Here is a 17,973-nt window from a genome sequence, read left to right on the forward strand (position 1 = left end):
AAGGATTTTTAGAAATCAGACTTAAAGACTTCAGGTAAAAAGCAAAACAGAGACTGAGAAAAATTCAAAATGTATTTCATGAAAAGTGGTGCAGGTTAAGTATTCCCATTTTTCAAAATGATGGGCCCTAGCATCTTAGATTCAGAGTTTTGGACTAGGAATCTGTACATACTGTATCCCCAGTACAGTGAGGCTGGGTCTAAGCATGAAGGCCATCTGCATTTCACCCACCTGACACACAACTTGAAGGTAATTTATTTTCTTTTTGGAATAGTGAATTTTATTTTTAATGTTGTATGGGTGCTTTGCATGCAAGTATATCTCTGCATTATTGTCCTGCCTAGTGTCTGTGGAGGCCAGAAGAGGGTGCTGGATCCTCAGGAACTGAAATTACAGATGTTTGTGAGTTGTCATCTGGGTGCTCAGAATTGAACCCAGGTCCTCTTAAAACACACCCAGTGCTCTCACCCCCAAGCCTTCTCCAGCCCCCCATGTACCTGCGTTTTGACTGTAGTGTAACACATAGGGTTAGGTTTGGAAATTTCCATGATACTTGTGGTATCATGTTCTAAAAAAATTCCAGATTTTGGAACATTTTATATTTTTAAATTAGGAATGTTCAACTGAAAATGTAGAATATAATAGGAAATCTTCCCTCAAAATCAGGGAAGGGAAGATTTCTTCTAAGGAAACCATCATGCTACAGTCTATATACTGTAACAGAAGAAAGCTTGTTCTAAGATAAAGAACGTCCTTGAACCAACCCTGAGAGAAAGTGTGGGCCACCAGTGTACAGCCTGTGACACCCCTTCTGGGGATGTTACACTCTTCTTCTGGAATTGACACCTTGCACCTCTTGCTCCAGCTGTGTCTGCCTCCTCTGCTGGCTCCCAGAGTAGGACAGCCCCAGGCAGGAACACTCTCCTCACTTTCCAGCCTTGTTTGTACATCCTGCTTTGAAGGCCTGTCTTCATTTGAACTTGAACCGTCACACTGTTAGTGTTCGTCTCAGAGTGCCCAGAGCTACAGGGCAGGCTCCTGCCCCAGAACCGTGTTTCAGATTTTCCGTCTGTGTGGCATCTGGGTTACTATTTCTAATGGTTCAAGGAAGAAGGGCATGTGCCTTTACCAAGGAAAGAAAAATGTCTAATAAGAATTAAGCAAATGTGGATACTCAGATGAAATTACAATGGGAATTTTGTTTGCTTTCTGAAATAAAAGTTAACAAACCTAATGGTGACAAGGTAGGGTCACATTTACTCTGTGGTGTACTTGAGTATCTGGAACTTCTCACTTGATGCCACTACTTTGTACCATGGTGTCTACAGCTGTGCTCTGAATCCCTGATACAAATTTCTATTCCAAGCCAGGAATGTAATCCCAGCCCTGTAACTCACACTCTAGAAACAGATCAGGAGACTTGTCATGAGTTTGAGGCCTGTCAGGATTGTATAGTTAATACTAGGCCATCCAGGGACACTGTCTCCAAAAAAAAAAAAAAAAGCAAAACAAATTTCTGTGTCACCATAGCAGGCAGTGTTGAATTACACTTTAGTGGATACTAGGAACATGACTTTGAGGAAGAGAATCCCCCACCTCTTCCAGTCTAGTGATGGCTTTCTCAAGTAAAGATGCGGAGGGCAACCCTCACTGAGACCCCTGCTCAGTAACCTTCCCAGACATCTGCTGTGATTTAAGATTTAAAAGCAAATGGTTTGCAAGAGCTTGAGAATCCTGCACAGATCTTACAGAGTTCTCTGAGGTTCTTGAAACCTTGCCAGCCCCTAGAGGCAAGTTTCATGGTTGTTTTCTCTCCTCAGTTCAGTGGGGGATGCCCACCGTCTCTGCAGCTGGTGTCATTGGCATGCTTAGTGCTGTCGTAGCCAGTATCATTGAGTCCATTGGTGATTACTATGCCTGTGCCAGGCTCTCCTGCGCCCCACCGCCTCCTGTCCATGCAATCAACAGGTATGTTTGTCCCAAGAACACATGCTCATCTAGTCTTGTGGTAGAAACTGAGAGCTTCAGATGACAGCAGCCAAATCATAATTGGCTATTTACCTTTGGCCAAGTCACTGCCCTCAATGCCTGGCTGTCTCACCCATGGCACAGAGCAGCATTCTACGTTCCCTCCTTCCAGTCTCCCCGACTTCTGTAGAGGTGGATGCATCTCTTCTCAGTGTGAAACGGGCACCACGTGTTTCCGTTGTTCTCTGCTTGGTTTTGTTGTGTGTTGTCTTGTTTTCTCAAGGACCCCTATCCCCAAAGAACTTATTTCTGAGTTGAAGAAAAGTCTGTTTCTCTCTCATTCAGTCCTGACTGCCATAGTCAGGCAGGTAGCACAACATTTTTCTTGCATCAGATAGTAACCGCTGTAGGTCTGTTGGTGGATTTATGTCAGTTGCCTTTTGAGGTAATCTGTTCACAGTCATGGATCACAGAACCAGACAAGAACAGCTCCGGGGAGGCAAAAACCAAGATCCAGAATTTTAAATGAGTGTCCCCCATGAGCTGTGGGGTTTGCACCTTGTTAGCTTCTGGAAGTCATTAAGAGACTGTTTCTAAGGAAGATATGGAGAAAGGAGCATAGGCCACCCTCCCTGTTGTTGCTCCTCCAACATGAGTCAGCATGACTAGCATGGACTCTTTTGGGGGGGTTCTCTGAGGCTTTCACAGCCCTCCAGTAGAGCTGTTTCACATGATGAGACCACTCGTGTCAGTTTTTCATAAAAAGATTCAAAGCCAGGCGGTCACACTGCACTCCTTTAGCCCCAGCACTTGGGAGGCAGAGGCAGGTAGCCTGCTCTACAAGGTGATTACCCCTATCTACAAAAAAGGTTTCAGGACAGCCAGGGCGGTTATACAGAGAAATCCTACTCTCCCCCCACCCCCAGCAAAATGTACAAGCTTACAAAGTACTTCTTCCTGATGGAACTATCTTAATAGCAAAGAATCAAATTGGTATACTTTACTTCTAAGCACAGCCCATACTTCTCTTAGATTCAGTAGTTTGATTTTATTGAAATTATTTTAAAGTACTCGTGTCTAATGGGCAATGTGGAGTTGCTGAGCATATGGGGGGTGTCCTCAGCCTGTCAGAGAAGGGACCTGAGAGTCCACACACTGTCCCACTTAACACCCCCACCCCTCTCAAGGGGCATCATTCTTGTAGGCTTCAAACGTTAAGAGCTAGTTTCAAAGTTTCCCATGAGTGACTGTTTCTCTTTTTCCCGTTTCTTTTCTTTTAGGGGTATTTTTGTGGAGGGTCTTTCCTGTGTTCTCGATGGCATATTTGGTACTGGGAATGGCTCTACATCCTCCAGTCCCAATATTGGAGTTTTGGGAATTACAAAGGTACAAATGTTTTCCTAGTTAAATGGCTGTCTGTCCATTTCATTGATGGGTTTGACCTGTGACTCTTCCATTGTGATCTCCCCCCCCCCCCCCCGGACGAGCTTCAGAGTGCCTGTTAGGAGACCTCACCTCACTTGGCCGCCCTGGGTAAGAGGCATCTGGGTTTAATTGTGGCTTCCTGCTGTCTCCAGATGTTGACTAAGCACCTGCCTGTGTCAGGCCTCTGCTCTAAGCACTTTGGAGTGCCTGATGAGAAAGAAAGCTGGAGATTACATCCTAACAAGGGAAGACCCTCAGTTCAGCAGGGCGTGTTGGATGAGAGATGCCTGTCTCTACAGAAACCATCCATCACACTAAATAAGTCTCAGGCCTCTGGATCAGAGCCCCTTCTCAGTGAAATCTGTGGAGTCACGGTGAAGAAGAGCCTGGGTCGGAGTCCTCCCCACTCAACCCTAGATAGTGACATGTAAGCGTACAGTTGTCCCACCCCAAAACCCAGCTTCTGTGAGAAAGTCTGCTCCTGACCTGTCAGATTTATTACGGGCAATTAAACTTCATGTTCTAGTTGCCATAGGCAAACAAAACAGTGCTGCTTGCCAGGATGTTGAGGAGTGCTGGCTGGCCCAGCAGCCATTGGATGTTGTGTAACTAGAGACTGTTGAGACTGGTTCCCTTTTCTTTATAGCCTGCATGAATCACAGGACTCCTTACCTAAGAACCCAATCCGGAAGCCTTCTAGACCTGTTTGACCCCCTAGCCTCATGCAAGATTCTATAACCAGATAAAAAGAAACCCAATATTAAGTTTCACTCATCTTGGTTACAAATCCAGGTGAGAGGGAGCAGTGTTGAGATGCAAGGAGCACATCCCACCTGCTGATCTTCCCCTAGAGGCAGGGCCAGTGTAAGCTCAACTTCAGGTGGACCAATGGCACCATCTACTGCCCATTCTCCCAGCACATGGCATGGAGGGAGGGAACTGTATGGGAACTTCCTTCAGTGTTGTACAAGTGCTGCCTACAATAGGCAACAATGTGGAGCTGAAGGAAGGGTTTGATGGGCACAAAGCGGGTATTAACTAGTAACCCCTTAGCATCTGCCCATGGGCAAATAACTAGCTCCAAACAGGGAGGCTGTAAAACTCCTGAGGACCTCGTGTTTATCAAGCACCCTCCTTCTGTACCTCTACAGATACATAGAACAGCTAAGGTCACTGAAAGGAAGCAAGTACCCTTTACAGGCCCAGGGAATGAATGGCATTTGAGTGATACAAGCCTTCTCTGAAATGGCACCCCAACAGCACATACTTATTTGTTTATTTTAGTTGTGCAGGGGGAAAATGTACACATGAGTGCAGTTCCCACAAGGCCAGAAGATAGAGTCAGATCCCCTTGGTGCTAAGCTATAAGCAGTTGTGGGTCTCTAACTATGGGTGCTGGAAGAACAATACCAACTGTTAAGCACCGGGTTATCTCTTCAACTCACCAACACTAATGCATGAGCTAATTTATGTTGCTCTGAATCCCTTTGTTCCCAGTCTTTGGAGCCATTTCTCCAGGCAAGAACTGTATCCATTCAAGACACTCACTGTTGAGTCCCTAGTCTATATCCGCCTTAGAGCAGGGAGCTGGGACTTGGAGCAGAAATGTCTGTGTGTGACCCTAGCCCTGTGATTTTGTGAGTTGAGCCCAGCCCCTAAGGTCTAGATCCATCTGTCTTGACACGGCAGTCAGGAGCACTTGTAGCTGTGTTCACTTAAATAAGTTCATGTTAAGATTTTACTTGCTCAGTCTTGTTGGCCATATTTCAAGACTCTCATTGCACATGCTCAGTGACTGGCAGAGGACAGCACATTCAGAAAACACCGCCACTGTCGCAGTCTCCTGGACAGACGGGGCTGAGCCATTGAACCATGCTTGGAGTAGTGTGTCCCCCATTTTCGGGCAGTTCTGCTGATAGCTGCTTCTATCCAGTCCCTGCATTCCTTGGACTTGGAATTCCTAACCTCCCAGAGTTGAGTTACCTACTCTGCCTCTGCTGAGTGTAGTCCGCCTGTTCCACAGAGAAGGCAACAGGACAGACACCAGGGAGTGGGCTGCTCTGGCCCCATCACTTTTTCTCAACATGGTGACAGCAGGTAGCTCCTTTGGTCTCTGTGCCCTGGTCTGTAAAGGTAGCTTGTAAGATGTTAGAATTTCTCACTTGATAATCAGTTTAGCATGGCTTTCTGGCGTAGCTGGTTCCAAGTGGCAGCTATGTTACAGATATGGTCACTTAAATTGTTTGCCACTTGGTTTATTTCTAGGAACAGAGTAACATGGTCTTCCTAAACATAGTCTGCCCACCCCAGATTACATTTTTTCCATGTGTCAGTGTTAGTTTCTATTACATATGTATGTGCCTGATTCTGACCCTAGAAGTCATAAAAGGGCATTGGATCCCCAAAACTGTAATTTAAGTGGGTTGTGTGCTATCATGTGGGTGCTGGGAACTGAACATGGGTCCTGGAAAGAGCAGCAGTGTTCTTAACTGCTGAACCATTTCTCAAGTCCAAATATTGTGTCTTTTAGAGATGGTATCTAGGAAAGATCATTTCTCTGGTACATTACATGCTATTGAAGACCTGGGAAAAGCCAGGAATACAAATTTGACTTTTTGATGGTCATGAAGGAAGAAGCAAGGAGGTATGGAAGAGGTGCCAGGGAATGGGCAGAATAAGAGGAGTCTTAAAGGTCTAGTGTAACTAGCAGGTAACAGGAGGGCAGGATCTTAGGGCAGTTGGCAGCGGGGATAAACTGGACATAGATATGCATGTTTATGAGCCAAGTATTCAGGAGGCAGAGGCAGGAAAACCGTGAGCCTGGGCAAGGGAGTAGGTTCTAGGCCAGTCTGGTCTGCATTATCAAGATCCCATCTCAAAAAACAAGACAAGCTAGGCATGGTGGTACATACCTTTAATCCCAGCACTCAGAGACAGAAGCAGATAGATCTCTGAGTTAGAGGACAGTGAGAGTTTCACAGAGAAACACTGAAAACAAAACAAACAAAACAAAGAAGATCCAAAAAATCTGTAGTTCAGGTACTATTCATGAACAAAAGAGTGGCTTAGTTGCTGCTTGGTTATTAAGCTCTATTGTCGCGGGCATCCCTGGGCCACTGTGGCCTGGTAGGGGGCTACCCATTCCTACTGGGAGCCTTCACACTGAATGGTCCCTCTGCCTGTCAACTCTCCTTCAGGGAAATCTTACTCAACTTCGCAGAACATTCAACAACTCTCCCCAACTCATTTTTTCCCCTTTCCTCCTGGGCTCCCACATAGCACAACAGTGCAATTTTATCATGGGGCTGTGCCTTAAAACTCATCTTCATGTCCGTCCATCCCCAGTCTAACAAACGAGCGTACTTTAGATGCTCAAAGATGTTTACTGCAGATGGGAGGCTTCCTTCTCGTGGGATCAATGAGTCAGTCCCTCTTGATTGAGCCTGCAATTTTATGATCTTTTCCACTGTTTACCTGTCCTTTGGTCCTAGTAGAGGTTACATTGGGGCAATGGAGGTTGCATATATTATCTGTGACTATGTTCCCCTTGGCAGGCACTTTTTGTTTTCTTTTTACCTTCTTTCTTCCTTTCCCTGCTCCACCCATCCTGTGTCCCTCACTAACCCCAGTCTGCTGCCTCACCCTCTGAGTGCTGGGGTTATAGAAGTGAGCCATCGCCTCCAAAGGCGTAGATTATTTACTAATCAACAATATCTTAACAAGGGACTGGCAGTGTCTAGAAAGTTGACTCAATGACAGAGAGCAAAGGAAGGATCCAGAGGCAGCAAACCTAGGAGGAGGGATTGTCACCTATCTGTGCGCAGGCCAGACGTGATTGACTTTGCTTTAGCCGCAACATGTTCTTTGATCCTTAAGGCAAAACCACACAGTTTATCCGTGGTAGAGTAAGGAGCCTGGGAGCCAGAGGAGCTGCATTATCAAGTCATTTAGTCAGAGGTACAGTGGACACGCAAACCAGCAGCAAGGCTCCAGAATTCCCCATTTGTAGGCCCCTCACTTTACCACCCTTTTATGGCAAGACACTGTGAGGGGAGGTGCTTCCACAAATGGTAGTGGAATGTTTATCCGACTTCGGAAAGATGGATGGAGCCACAAGGACTTCTGTGGGGTTTGTCTTGGTGAAAAGTCACATGAAGAAACTGGGAGAGAAGCAGGAATAGTATGTGTAGTGTAGCTGCTGCACGGACGACTCCAGCCCAGGAGGTCATCCCAGCCAAAGCCCACGAACAAAAGTAACTATATCTAGGGCGTGGGTAAGCAATCTTATCTCCAACTCCTGATCCCTGGGGTCACCTTTTCACAGCTGCAACAGTGAACTGAGGTGTGGAGAGAAGAATGGAGCAAGAACTAGTGGCGTTCTTGGGTTGTCTCTATAGTAATGTATTGAGGACGAGTCACTGCTAACTGAAAGTTTAAAGTACTCTGGGTTCTGCCCAGGACACCATCACGTTTGCCCCGGGCTGCCAGTCTGGGTTGGAGAATGACAGGTAATCTTCAACTGTTGTGCCCACAGGTTGGCAGCCGCCGAGTGATCCAGTATGGCGCAGCACTCATGCTAGGCTTGGGCATGGTTGGCAAGTTCAGTGCCTTGTTCGCATCCCTCCCAGACCCCGTGCTCGGAGCCCTCTTCTGCACGCTCTTTGGTAAGAGTCCGCTCCCCTGATGCAGAGGCCTACCATCACCAACTGTTCTTCACACTGGCCGATTCTTTTTAAAATCAAGCTGTTTAAAATCAAACACACAGGCTTTTATATACAGGCTTCAATCCCCAGATTTCCCTGGATTCAGTGCGTTTTACACAAAAATAATGCAGCCCTCAAAATGTGTACCTAAAAATACATGCAGAACATACTTTTCTGAAAACAGTTAGCTTCTAACAAAGCACTGAGCTACACAAATGCAGACTGAAAACGGGATTTCAACTCCACCAAAAGTAGTCATCTTAACAGGGGTAAAAATCACCCAATACACACGGGCTAATTTTTAATGGGCATGTTTTCGCAAATAAGATCTAGCAGTAAATCTAACAATTTCATTTTAAATTGTAAAAGGTGATGCTTCATTGGGCAGTGATGACATGCGCCTTTAACCCCAGCACATGGGAGGCAGAGGCAGTTGGATCTCTGTGAGTTTGAGGCCAGCCTGGTCTGCACAGCTAGGAGTTTCAGGACAACTAGGGCTGTTGCACAGAGAAACCCTGACTTAAGGGGGGGAAAAAAAAGACAGTGCTTCAAAAAGCTAGGAATTTGCATCAGTGTCCAAGCCAAATGTATGTTAAAGATAGAAATAATTATGTTATGAAAATTAAGGTAAAAAATCTAGTCTCTTTAGATTTTCTAATTGATTTAACTCAGATATTCCCCCTATAAATGAACCCTTTAAATTTGATCACTTTCACTATGCGACTTTGGGTTTGATCTGTACCACTCAGATACAGTCATTGTGGACATGCCCCAGATTTCTAGTGTGGGTTTAATCAAAATGCTTCAATAGGGAGAGTAAGAGATGACTCAGCAGTTAGAGCACTGGCTGCCCTTGAAGAGGACCTAGGTTCAGTTCCTAGCCCTCATACGGTCAGTCACAACTCCAGTTACAGGGCATCTGACAATGACTTCTGGGCTCACACTTCATTCAGTCATAAATGCAAGAAAAATACTTACATACATAAAGTTAAAAAAATTAAAACTTGTCTACTTGATTTAAAGAAGATGCAGTGTGAGGCTTATGTGTGATGCTGTCATCCTGGTCAGATACAGGTGGTCATGTTAGCCCGGACCTTCCCTTTCTGGCACTGCACTGGTCTCCAAGCTGATTTCTGATGGACAGAGAAAGGACATCAGGGAGCCTGGCCTCAGCCTCTGGGATAGCCTGTCAGTGTGTCGTAGTTGGTAAACTTTGGAACTGTGTTCTGACGCTTTTCTCTCCAGGAATGATCACAGCCGTTGGCCTCTCTAACCTGCAGTTCATTGATTTGAATTCTTCCCGGAACCTGTTTGTGCTTGGATTCTCCATATTCTTCGGGCTTGTTCTTCCCAGTTACCTCAGACAAAACCCTCTGGTCACAGGTAGGAGAAAGAGGCCTTGAATCTTGGGTAGGGCAGTTGGGAGTTCAGCCATAGATTCACAAATAGCTCTTGTAGTTGGAAGAGACCTTGGAACCTCAGGTGCATGTTGCTTCCTTCTGAGTCTTTTTTTTTTTTAAATATTTATTTATTTATTATGTATATAATATTCTGTCTGTGTGTATGTCTACAGGCCAGAAGAGGGCACCAGACCTCATTCCAGATGGTTGTGAGCCACCATGTGGTTGCTGGGAATTGAACTCAGGACCTTTGGAAGAGCAGGCAATGCTCTTAACCACTGAGCCATCTCTCCAGCCCCCCTTCTGAGTCTTATTCTGATTATTTCTCTGGAAACCACCAGGGCCACTCACAGACATTATTATGGGGTGTCTTCAGATCAGCAGTCCCCAGGTGAACACTTGGTATGGGTGCCAAGGGCTTACCTTTTGTTTTATTTTGTGTATATGAATTTTTCTCTGCATGTGTGTACACTGGGAGCGTGCAGAGGCAGAAGCCTGGATCAGAGGAGTAGAAGAAGATTCAAGGTACCTTCTTGAAAGGCACCATGCTAGAAACCAAACATGCCCTTGCCCAATGAATTGTCATCTCACTAGCCCCTGAGGTCTCATTTTTTAATGGTTACCTCTCCTTTGGCTCTGTAAAACCTTTGATTTCACAGACTCATGCTGTATTAAGTTGTGTAATTCCTTAAAACTCAACTTCACAGACTTTGATATGTCTTTCTATTTTCAATTCAAGAATACTTATTTAGGTCCTGGAAAGATGGATGGCTCAGTGGTTATAAGCTCTTTTTTTAATTTTTTTTTAATATTTTATTTTATGCATATGAGGTTTTTGTCTGCCTGTATGTATATGTATCATGTATGAGGTTTGTCTGCCTGTATGTATATGTATCACGTGTGTGCCTCATGCCCGAGAATGTCAGGTGAGGCTGTGGATCCCCAGGAGCTGGAGTGGAGTTAAAGACAGTTGTGAGCCACATGTGGGTCCTGGGAATTGAACCTGGGTTTTCTACAAGAGCAAAGTGATCCTAACTACTGGAGAGATGGCTCAGTAGTTAAGAACAGTAGCTGTCAATTCCCAGCATCCATAAGGTGGCTCACAACCATCTATAATGGGATCTGATGCCCTCTTCCAGCACACAGGTATACACGCAGAACATTCAAACATAAAATGTAAGAGAAATAAAACAGTTCCTAACCACTGAGCCAGCTCTCCACCAAACCCTGGGTGTGAGCTCTTATTGTGAGCTATTCTTAGCTCTTGTATAGGGCCTGGGTTCAGTTCCCAGCATCTGTGTGTATGGAAGTTCACAATTGCCTGAACCCCAGCTCCAGGAAATCTGAAGCAGTCTTCTTATGTCATGTTACATGCAAATAGTGCACAGACATACATGCAGGCAAACACACACACCGAATTAACAGATCTTTAAATAAAGAATACCTTTTTAGCTCCTACTTTTTATTTTAATAAAATCCTGCTGCCATGCAGAATGAGCAAAGGAGGAACCTTCTGAATAAATATCTGTTGCTATTGATACATTATTTTTGCAGTTGAATAATTCAGGATTATTCTTTCAAGTTTTTTTTCTTACATAGGCTTTCATGTAGTCCAGATTGACACTGAACTCATTTAGGCAAGGCTGACCTTGAACATTTAATCCTTCTGCCTCTACCTCCCAAGTGCTAGGATGACAGGCATGTGCTACCATACCCATCTCAAATTAACTGGACAGGCAGCCTGAATTTTAGGCCAGCCTATTTTACATAGCGAGTTTCAGGATAGCCTGGGATACATAGAAAGACCCTGTCTCAAATAAATAAATAAACAACAGCAGTGAAAAAAGAAAAAACATTTTTAAAAGTTGCGTGAACAACTAGACTTGGTGGCTCTTTTGTCAGCCCAACACTCAGGAGGCTGACACAGGAAGATTGCCATGAGTTTGGTACCAGCCTGAACACAGTGAGTTCCTGGCCATCCTAAGCTATGGAGTGAGACTTTGCACAGACAGTGCCACCCCCCCCCCCCCACTCCCCATAGTGTAATTGCTTTGTTACTCACTTGTAAATTTTTTGCAGCATTACAACAACCATTTATTAAAGATTTAATTTTATGTGTATGGGTGTTTGTCTGCATCATATATGTATGCAATACCCATGGTGGTCAGGAGAAAGCACTGGATCCCTAGGAACTGGAGTTACAGATGAACCACCATGTGGAAACAACCTGGGTCCTCTGGACCAGCAGCTAGTGCTCTTAACTGCAAAGCCCCATAACAGCCATTTTTAGTTCTAAATCTTTTATACATCTATAAGACTATTCCTCAATACCTCCACTATTTATTATAGTATTAATGTTATTTTATTCAGTTCATCTACTATACACCATTGTTGAAGCAATGGAATTATTGTTGCAAGTTTGCATAGTAACTTTAAATGTTATTGGCAAGAGTATGTGCATGTGTACTACTGAGAATTTTATATGTTTAGGTCCTGTGTTGACTTCCAGAGGTGTCCACTCCACTGTCTCTTTCTGAGTCAAGGGCAGACCCGCCCTGGCTACAGTTGATGACCCTTAATGGTGCTTCTGTTCTTATCCAGGTATAGCAGGGATTGACCAAGTACTGAATGTACTTCTCACTACTGCAATGTTCGTAGGAGGCTGTGTGGCTTTTATTTTGGACAACACCATCCCAGGTATGTGCTGTATGTCAGGGTTAGATACACAAGCCTCTCCGGAGCAGAGCCCAAGTCCCAGGCTCCCTCACCCTCACTCTGCCATACAGAAACAAGAACCACAAATAGCATTCAGTGACCTTTGCCTGTGAGTACCAGCTACTCACAACCCTGTCTTAGGAGTAGGCATAGGAATAAGTCAGTTCAAAGGTATTATTGATACAAACTGTCTTCTAAAGTAGCTGAGATGACACTCCATCCAAATGACTGTTAAGAGCAGCACATCATCCTGCGTATGTTGAGAAGGCAGAGGGATGCTCGGGTACATCTTGGGACTCTGTCTCCCTTCTCAACTTGAGCCTGGAGCCTGGGATGGGCTTTTATGGACTCCAGTGCACAGTCTCGAGCTTCTGGTATGTCTCTTAGAGATGGCTGCTGTACTATTGTCAAATGCTGCCTTCAAGGACAGGTGAGACAGTCCACCTGTCTGGTGTGTCTGCCATGGGCTCCCCAGAAATCTTGTGAATGAGACATTTTAGTGGTGGATTGTTTAAAGGGGAAATCTTAAAACCTTCGAGCCCAAGAACCAGTGCACCTCCTATCCCCACATCAAACTGCAGCGAAACAGGAAGAGCTTCAATGAGTGTGGAGGCTCTAGGAGGCAGGTGTCGTAGTTTATGCTGGCATATTAGAGAGGCAGCGTTTGCATCACATTTTGAAGAGGGTGTGGTGAGGTGACTAGACAACCAGGCGGGAGACTGGATCAATATGATACCCAGGAAAGCAGTCACGTGCCTGGGTCATACCTCAAAGGACAGGGAGGACATGAAGTACAAAGTCCCTTGACAAAGAGGGTTAGTGATCCCCTGGGGACTAAGCATCTTCAGCTTCTCAGGTTTTCTGTTGCTGTCATTGGGCAGGTCTGATTTCTAGAATGGGGTGTGTGTGTGTGTCTGTTTGTCTAACAATCCTCATTTCTAAAGGAATTAAGTATTCTTTCTGTGTTTCTCTGTGTATGGAGCAGGTACCCCAGAGGAAAGAGGAATCAAGAAATGGAAGAAGGGTGTGAGCAAAGGGAGCAAGTCCCTTGATGGCATGGAGTCCTACAATTTGCCATTTGGCATGAACATTATTAAAAAATACAGATGCTTCAGCTACCTGCCTATTAGCCCAACCTTTGTAGGCTACACATGGAAAGGCTTTGGCAAGAGTGAGAACAGCCGGAGTTCAGACAAAGACTCTCAGGCCACGGTATAGCCTTTGCTGTGCTCTGTGGCCTGGCCACAGTGAGGCATGATCTCGTTCCTTCTTGAGTAACAAGAAGATAGATGTTTGTATATCTACTTTGGCATCCTGCACCTCAGAGCTAAGACAGGTTGCACCCACCTGTCTGTGGGTAGTGATTGTGTCCAATATGGTGTCTCACTTCTCTCCTTATTGGTCCCTTACCCTTTCCATGTCCATTGCTGGCCTTGGTCACTGAACTTGAAATCACAGTCCTGCCGCTGGAATGGGCATTTGGACTCCTGTTTTCAGTTCCCTGCTGTGCAGACTTCCAGTGCTCTTTCCTGCAAGCCACTTCAAGGCCCAGGGGTTTCTGCCTCTAAACACTATGTCCAACTCTTTACTTGACCTGAGCCCTGCAGAGACCTCCTCTGGCCAAGGGGCCACCAATGTCCTTACTTTGTCACATCTGCGTGGTCAGAGTGGTTATGTTGTCCCCAAAACCCAGGAGCCTATTGACCTGACTGAAAGTAGTGACATGACTGCCATGTGCCCAGATGTGAGCATGCATAAGGTCTGTGTAGCTGTGCCTGGGTGGCACTCTGTCTAGGAGATTGACAGTAATGGAAAGGGCCTGAGTCAATGGCATTCCTGACCACTCTGGCCCCACCCAGGTCAGCACAGTGCACACTAGTCTGTTTTACTGGCTGAGACAACCTATTTGGCATTTTCACTGATGGCTGGCATGACGGGTATGGAGTGCCCACAGATAAGTCTATGGGCGTCTTGGCTCTGCTGTCCTGAACTGTTGTGTGTGTTTTATTCCTATTTAATGTTATGACTATAGTGGATTTTTGAAACCAGTGTTTTTCCATGTGAACTTCTAACCTTGCATCCTATTCCTTGTTCTCTACCCCTTACCCCATTAAGAAAAGAACCAGCGTTTGTAAAGCTGTGGGTGTACCATCAGGGAAGCTTCTTGCAATGGCTGTTGAAGGCCAGTGACCATTGTTGTGGGTGTGTTTTGTACTGCTCTATACCATGAAAGTGTAAATACTGTAATGTCTAATCTATTTATCACAACTGACTACTGGACCAGAACCCAGAAACATGGGTCAAGTTACATGTGAATTTGTTTGGTGAAGAAGGGAACCTGGGACAGTAATACAGCATCACCATATGGAATGTGCCATTTCCTTCTGTTGCAAGTCATTGCTGGTAGATTTGACTTAATAAGACTTTGTGTGGGTTGTCAGGTCACAGGTCCATTGGATCTTGATCCTTGCAGAGGGAGGATTTGATCCCTTAGCCAAATGCCAGTGTATTTTGTTGCAGAAGACAGTAAGAAAAACAGCTACCAGGTGCCATCTATGAAGTGTTCTAACCTAGGACACAAATTCTTGCTGACAAGTGACTTGTATTGAATTTGTCTTTGGTTTTCAAGCCAAAAGGAAAGCCTGGCTTCAAGAGATTGTATCTCTCAGTGGCTATGAACCTGGCTGAATCGTGCATGGCAGTGGGCATTCCTGCTTTCCTTAGCAAGGTGTGACTCTGAGTGGCCCTCTGTTTCTCTGCCCCAGCCCCTAGGCTGGTTTAGTACTACCATATTGCCAGGTCTTTGTTTTTGTCCCTGCAGCCCTCATGACCCATGAGAGTTTTGGGTTTCAATAACACCTCACCTCAGAGCCACTGTATTGTTTTGCCAAAATCTTCCTCCAGATTAAGTAAAGAACTGGGTTTCTGATTGCATTTAGTTTTGTATGTTTTCTAAATGTCTACTCGAGTAATTAGTGCTCTGGAAGCACACTGGTGAGTAGCCTTTGACAGCTCTGCTCTGCCTTCACTGTTGCCTCAGTTTGCGTTCTGCTTAGTTTATCCAGCTTCTGTTTGGAAGCGCCTGAGGATCTGCAGTATTGAGCTGCTGTTGTGAGCAGGAGCAGGAGTCCACACAGAAGCGTGAGAACGGTTGGCGATCCTGCCTGCTACACTTGTTCTGCTGAGTGCCACCCCAAGTCTTCCCATTTGGCTACATTTTGCTCTGGTCATTATTAGACTTGGACATGGGCTCACCAAGTATAGATGATCAGGGAAGTTATGCCAACATCTCCATTGGAAGCAGGGTTTCCTCTTCTTGCTTTTTCAGAGCCAACTTTTGATATTCTTGGAAGGAAGGGGGCAGGATGTGGGAGGAAAGAGAACAACGCAATCAGACTCCTCCATGGAGTTGTGCACTTTCTGCGCTGTGAGTGATTGGCACCCTGTGACCACTAGTAAGGTTTTTCCATGCAGCCTGTAGTCTCCCAGAACACAGAGGAAATGTGTGCCTAGAGGGGAGTTTTAGGAGGACATGGTGGCCATGTGTCGTCTGTCTGCTTGTGTCCAGCTATCTTCACTGCTGAGACTTGCTGTGTTTGGTATGCCAATGGGCGGTTCCAGAATATTTCAGATGTGAGCATCCTTACCGGGCATTCCACCTCTAGGTCTCCCGGTGAACACTTGCTTCCTTCCTCCACCCGAGAGCAAACATTTGTGTCAGCACAGAAAGCAGAATGTGAGAACAAGGACAGTACTGTCCGGCTCCTTGTGCCGGAGACCCAGTTGGAAGGCAGTGGGAAATGGCACTAATCTCTGTAAAGTGATTTTCATTTATGAGTTAAGCCTTGATTCACTGGGACTGAGACGTTTATGCTCAGAATCTTTTTGTTTGTTTTGCTTTGTTTTTTGAGACAGGGTTTCCCTGTAGCTTTGGAACCAGTTCTGGAACAACTCCCACTGTAGACCAGGCTGGCCTCGAACTCACAGAGATCCACCTGTCTCTGTTTGCCTCCCGAGTGCTGGGATTAAAGGCGCATGCTACCACCACCTGGCTCAGAATCTTTCTTAAGAGGGTTTCCAGTGTTAACATTTATTGGGATTGATCGAGGCAAGAGAGGTGGCTTTTTCTAGGCCAGCTGGAGTGAAGTATTGTGGGTCCTACTGGTGTCCCATCTCCACTGTAACAAATTCACATGCAGGATTTACTTTATACTGTAGAATACTGACTTTCATGATGACAACTTGATTTATGCATGAATATCACAGTATTTCCATATAGTAAAATAACATTTCTGCCCAGGATAATAGTCACAGTTTTCCAGGGAGGGAATGATATAATTTTCATGACAATGTCATGTGCTGATAGAATTTCTCCATTGATGAACCTCTAGTATGTGTGTATACTTTATTTACCCATGTGTGTATTTTATGATCAGGATCTAAACTGTCAATTCTTTCATTCATGTCCTTGCTGAGACACTGATATTAGCAACTTAGACTTAAAGTCTGCAGGTTTAATCAATAGTCATGGCAGTGCTGAGAGGTGAAGCCTCAGTTAGAGCCCATCTGACTGGAAGAGAGGCAGCATCCTGCAGACGGCCGTGCTTAGGATAGACATTTGGCTGCTGGTATCAGGCTTGGCATGGCTATTAGCGAGGGGCCTAATTACCCAGTTGTTGAGGATGCCAGCTGTGCATACCCAAACTTGTCCGCTGCACACTGGGTTATGTACAGCTAGGCCTCAGCTTTCACAGAGCCCTGGTCTCCAGGAAACCATCTCTTGGATCAGGGTTTCACATATCGTACTTTATTCTCAGTCCCTTAAGATTTGGGCACAGAATAGGACATCTTCTACTTTGCACTCTTCCTACAGTCAGAACCCCAGTAGTGCAAGAAGGTCCCTTACATGCCAGCATTTAACTTTCATCCATGGAACCCAAAGCACAGTAGTGCTGGGGACCCCTTTTGGGCAGCCTCATCCACCTCCCCATCCTTCTAGTAGGTTGACTGCCTTGTCACCACTCTATACCTAGCATTCTCAGGTTGCTGTGTTTCCTGGTGTTTAGAGCATTCATACCAATGTTACTGTTTGACGCATCTGACAGCTCAGTGGACATCCTATTCTGTCCGTTCCTAACAACTTTGATTTGACATGTTCATCAGTTTCTGACTGTCCTTAGAACAGTAGAGATGCCTCTATTTTATTTGAGTTTTGTGACTGACCTTACCTATATATCTCTCTGGGTTTTTTTTTTTAATTTTTATTTTGCATACTGAGGGTATTTGGGGTGGGGTTGTTTTTGAGATGTGTAATTCTTTTATGGAGTTTTTTAAAAAAATTTCATATTGTTTTTCTAACATGGCTTCATTAAACGTTTAAGTATTTTAAAAATATGTAATATTTGGACCAGATGTTGTGAATAATAGTAGAGATAAAGCTATTTTATTCTGTATTTTTAAAATTGTTCCATACAAATAAAAGCTCCTGGATGTAGTTCTGCTCTCGTGTGCCTCTTTCTTCGGCTGGAATTCAATTAAGAGCCCCATGTTTTAAGGGTTTTTTTTTGGGGGGGGGGTTGTGTGTGTGTTTTAATTATGTATACAGTGTTCTGCCTGCAGACCAGAAGTGAGCACTAGATTTCATTACAGATGGTTTTGAGCCACAATGTAGTTGCTGGGAATTGAACTCAGGACCTCTGGAAGAGCAGCCAGTGAGTACTCTTAACCGCTGAGCCATCTCACTAGCTCTGTCCTTTAAGGTT

The 17,973-nt window shown here is 45.0% G+C and overlaps 1 protein-coding gene across 7 annotated transcripts in view; it reads left to right on the forward strand.

Annotated features, from left to right (window-relative positions):
- The window catches only part of Slc23a2 (solute carrier family 23 member 2), a 103,867-nt gene extending 86,162 nt beyond the window's left edge, over positions 1–17,705 (forward strand). For all 7 annotated transcript variants that reach the window (XM_041670215.1, XM_041670216.1, XM_041670212.1 and 4 more), the window contains 6 exons: positions 1,821–1,968; positions 3,249–3,354; positions 7,928–8,057; positions 9,342–9,479; positions 12,098–12,193; positions 13,197–17,705. In XM_041670215.1, coding sequence (XP_041526149.1) covers positions 1,821–1,968; positions 3,249–3,354; positions 7,928–8,057; positions 9,342–9,479; positions 12,098–12,193; positions 13,197–13,429 — 851 coding nt within the window. In that variant the 3' untranslated portion in view covers positions 13,430–17,705. The remainder of the gene's footprint in view (positions 1–1,820; positions 1,969–3,248; positions 3,355–7,927; positions 8,058–9,341; positions 9,480–12,097; positions 12,194–13,196) is intronic.
- The last annotated feature ends 268 nt before the right edge of the window (positions 17,706–17,973 follow it).

This window comes from Microtus oregoni, unplaced genomic scaffold (genome assembly GCF_018167655.1).
Source record: "Microtus oregoni isolate MIOR12 unplaced genomic scaffold, Mior012 000020F_ref0000438, whole genome shotgun sequence".
NCBI lineage: Eukaryota > Metazoa > Chordata > Mammalia > Rodentia > Cricetidae > Microtus > Microtus oregoni.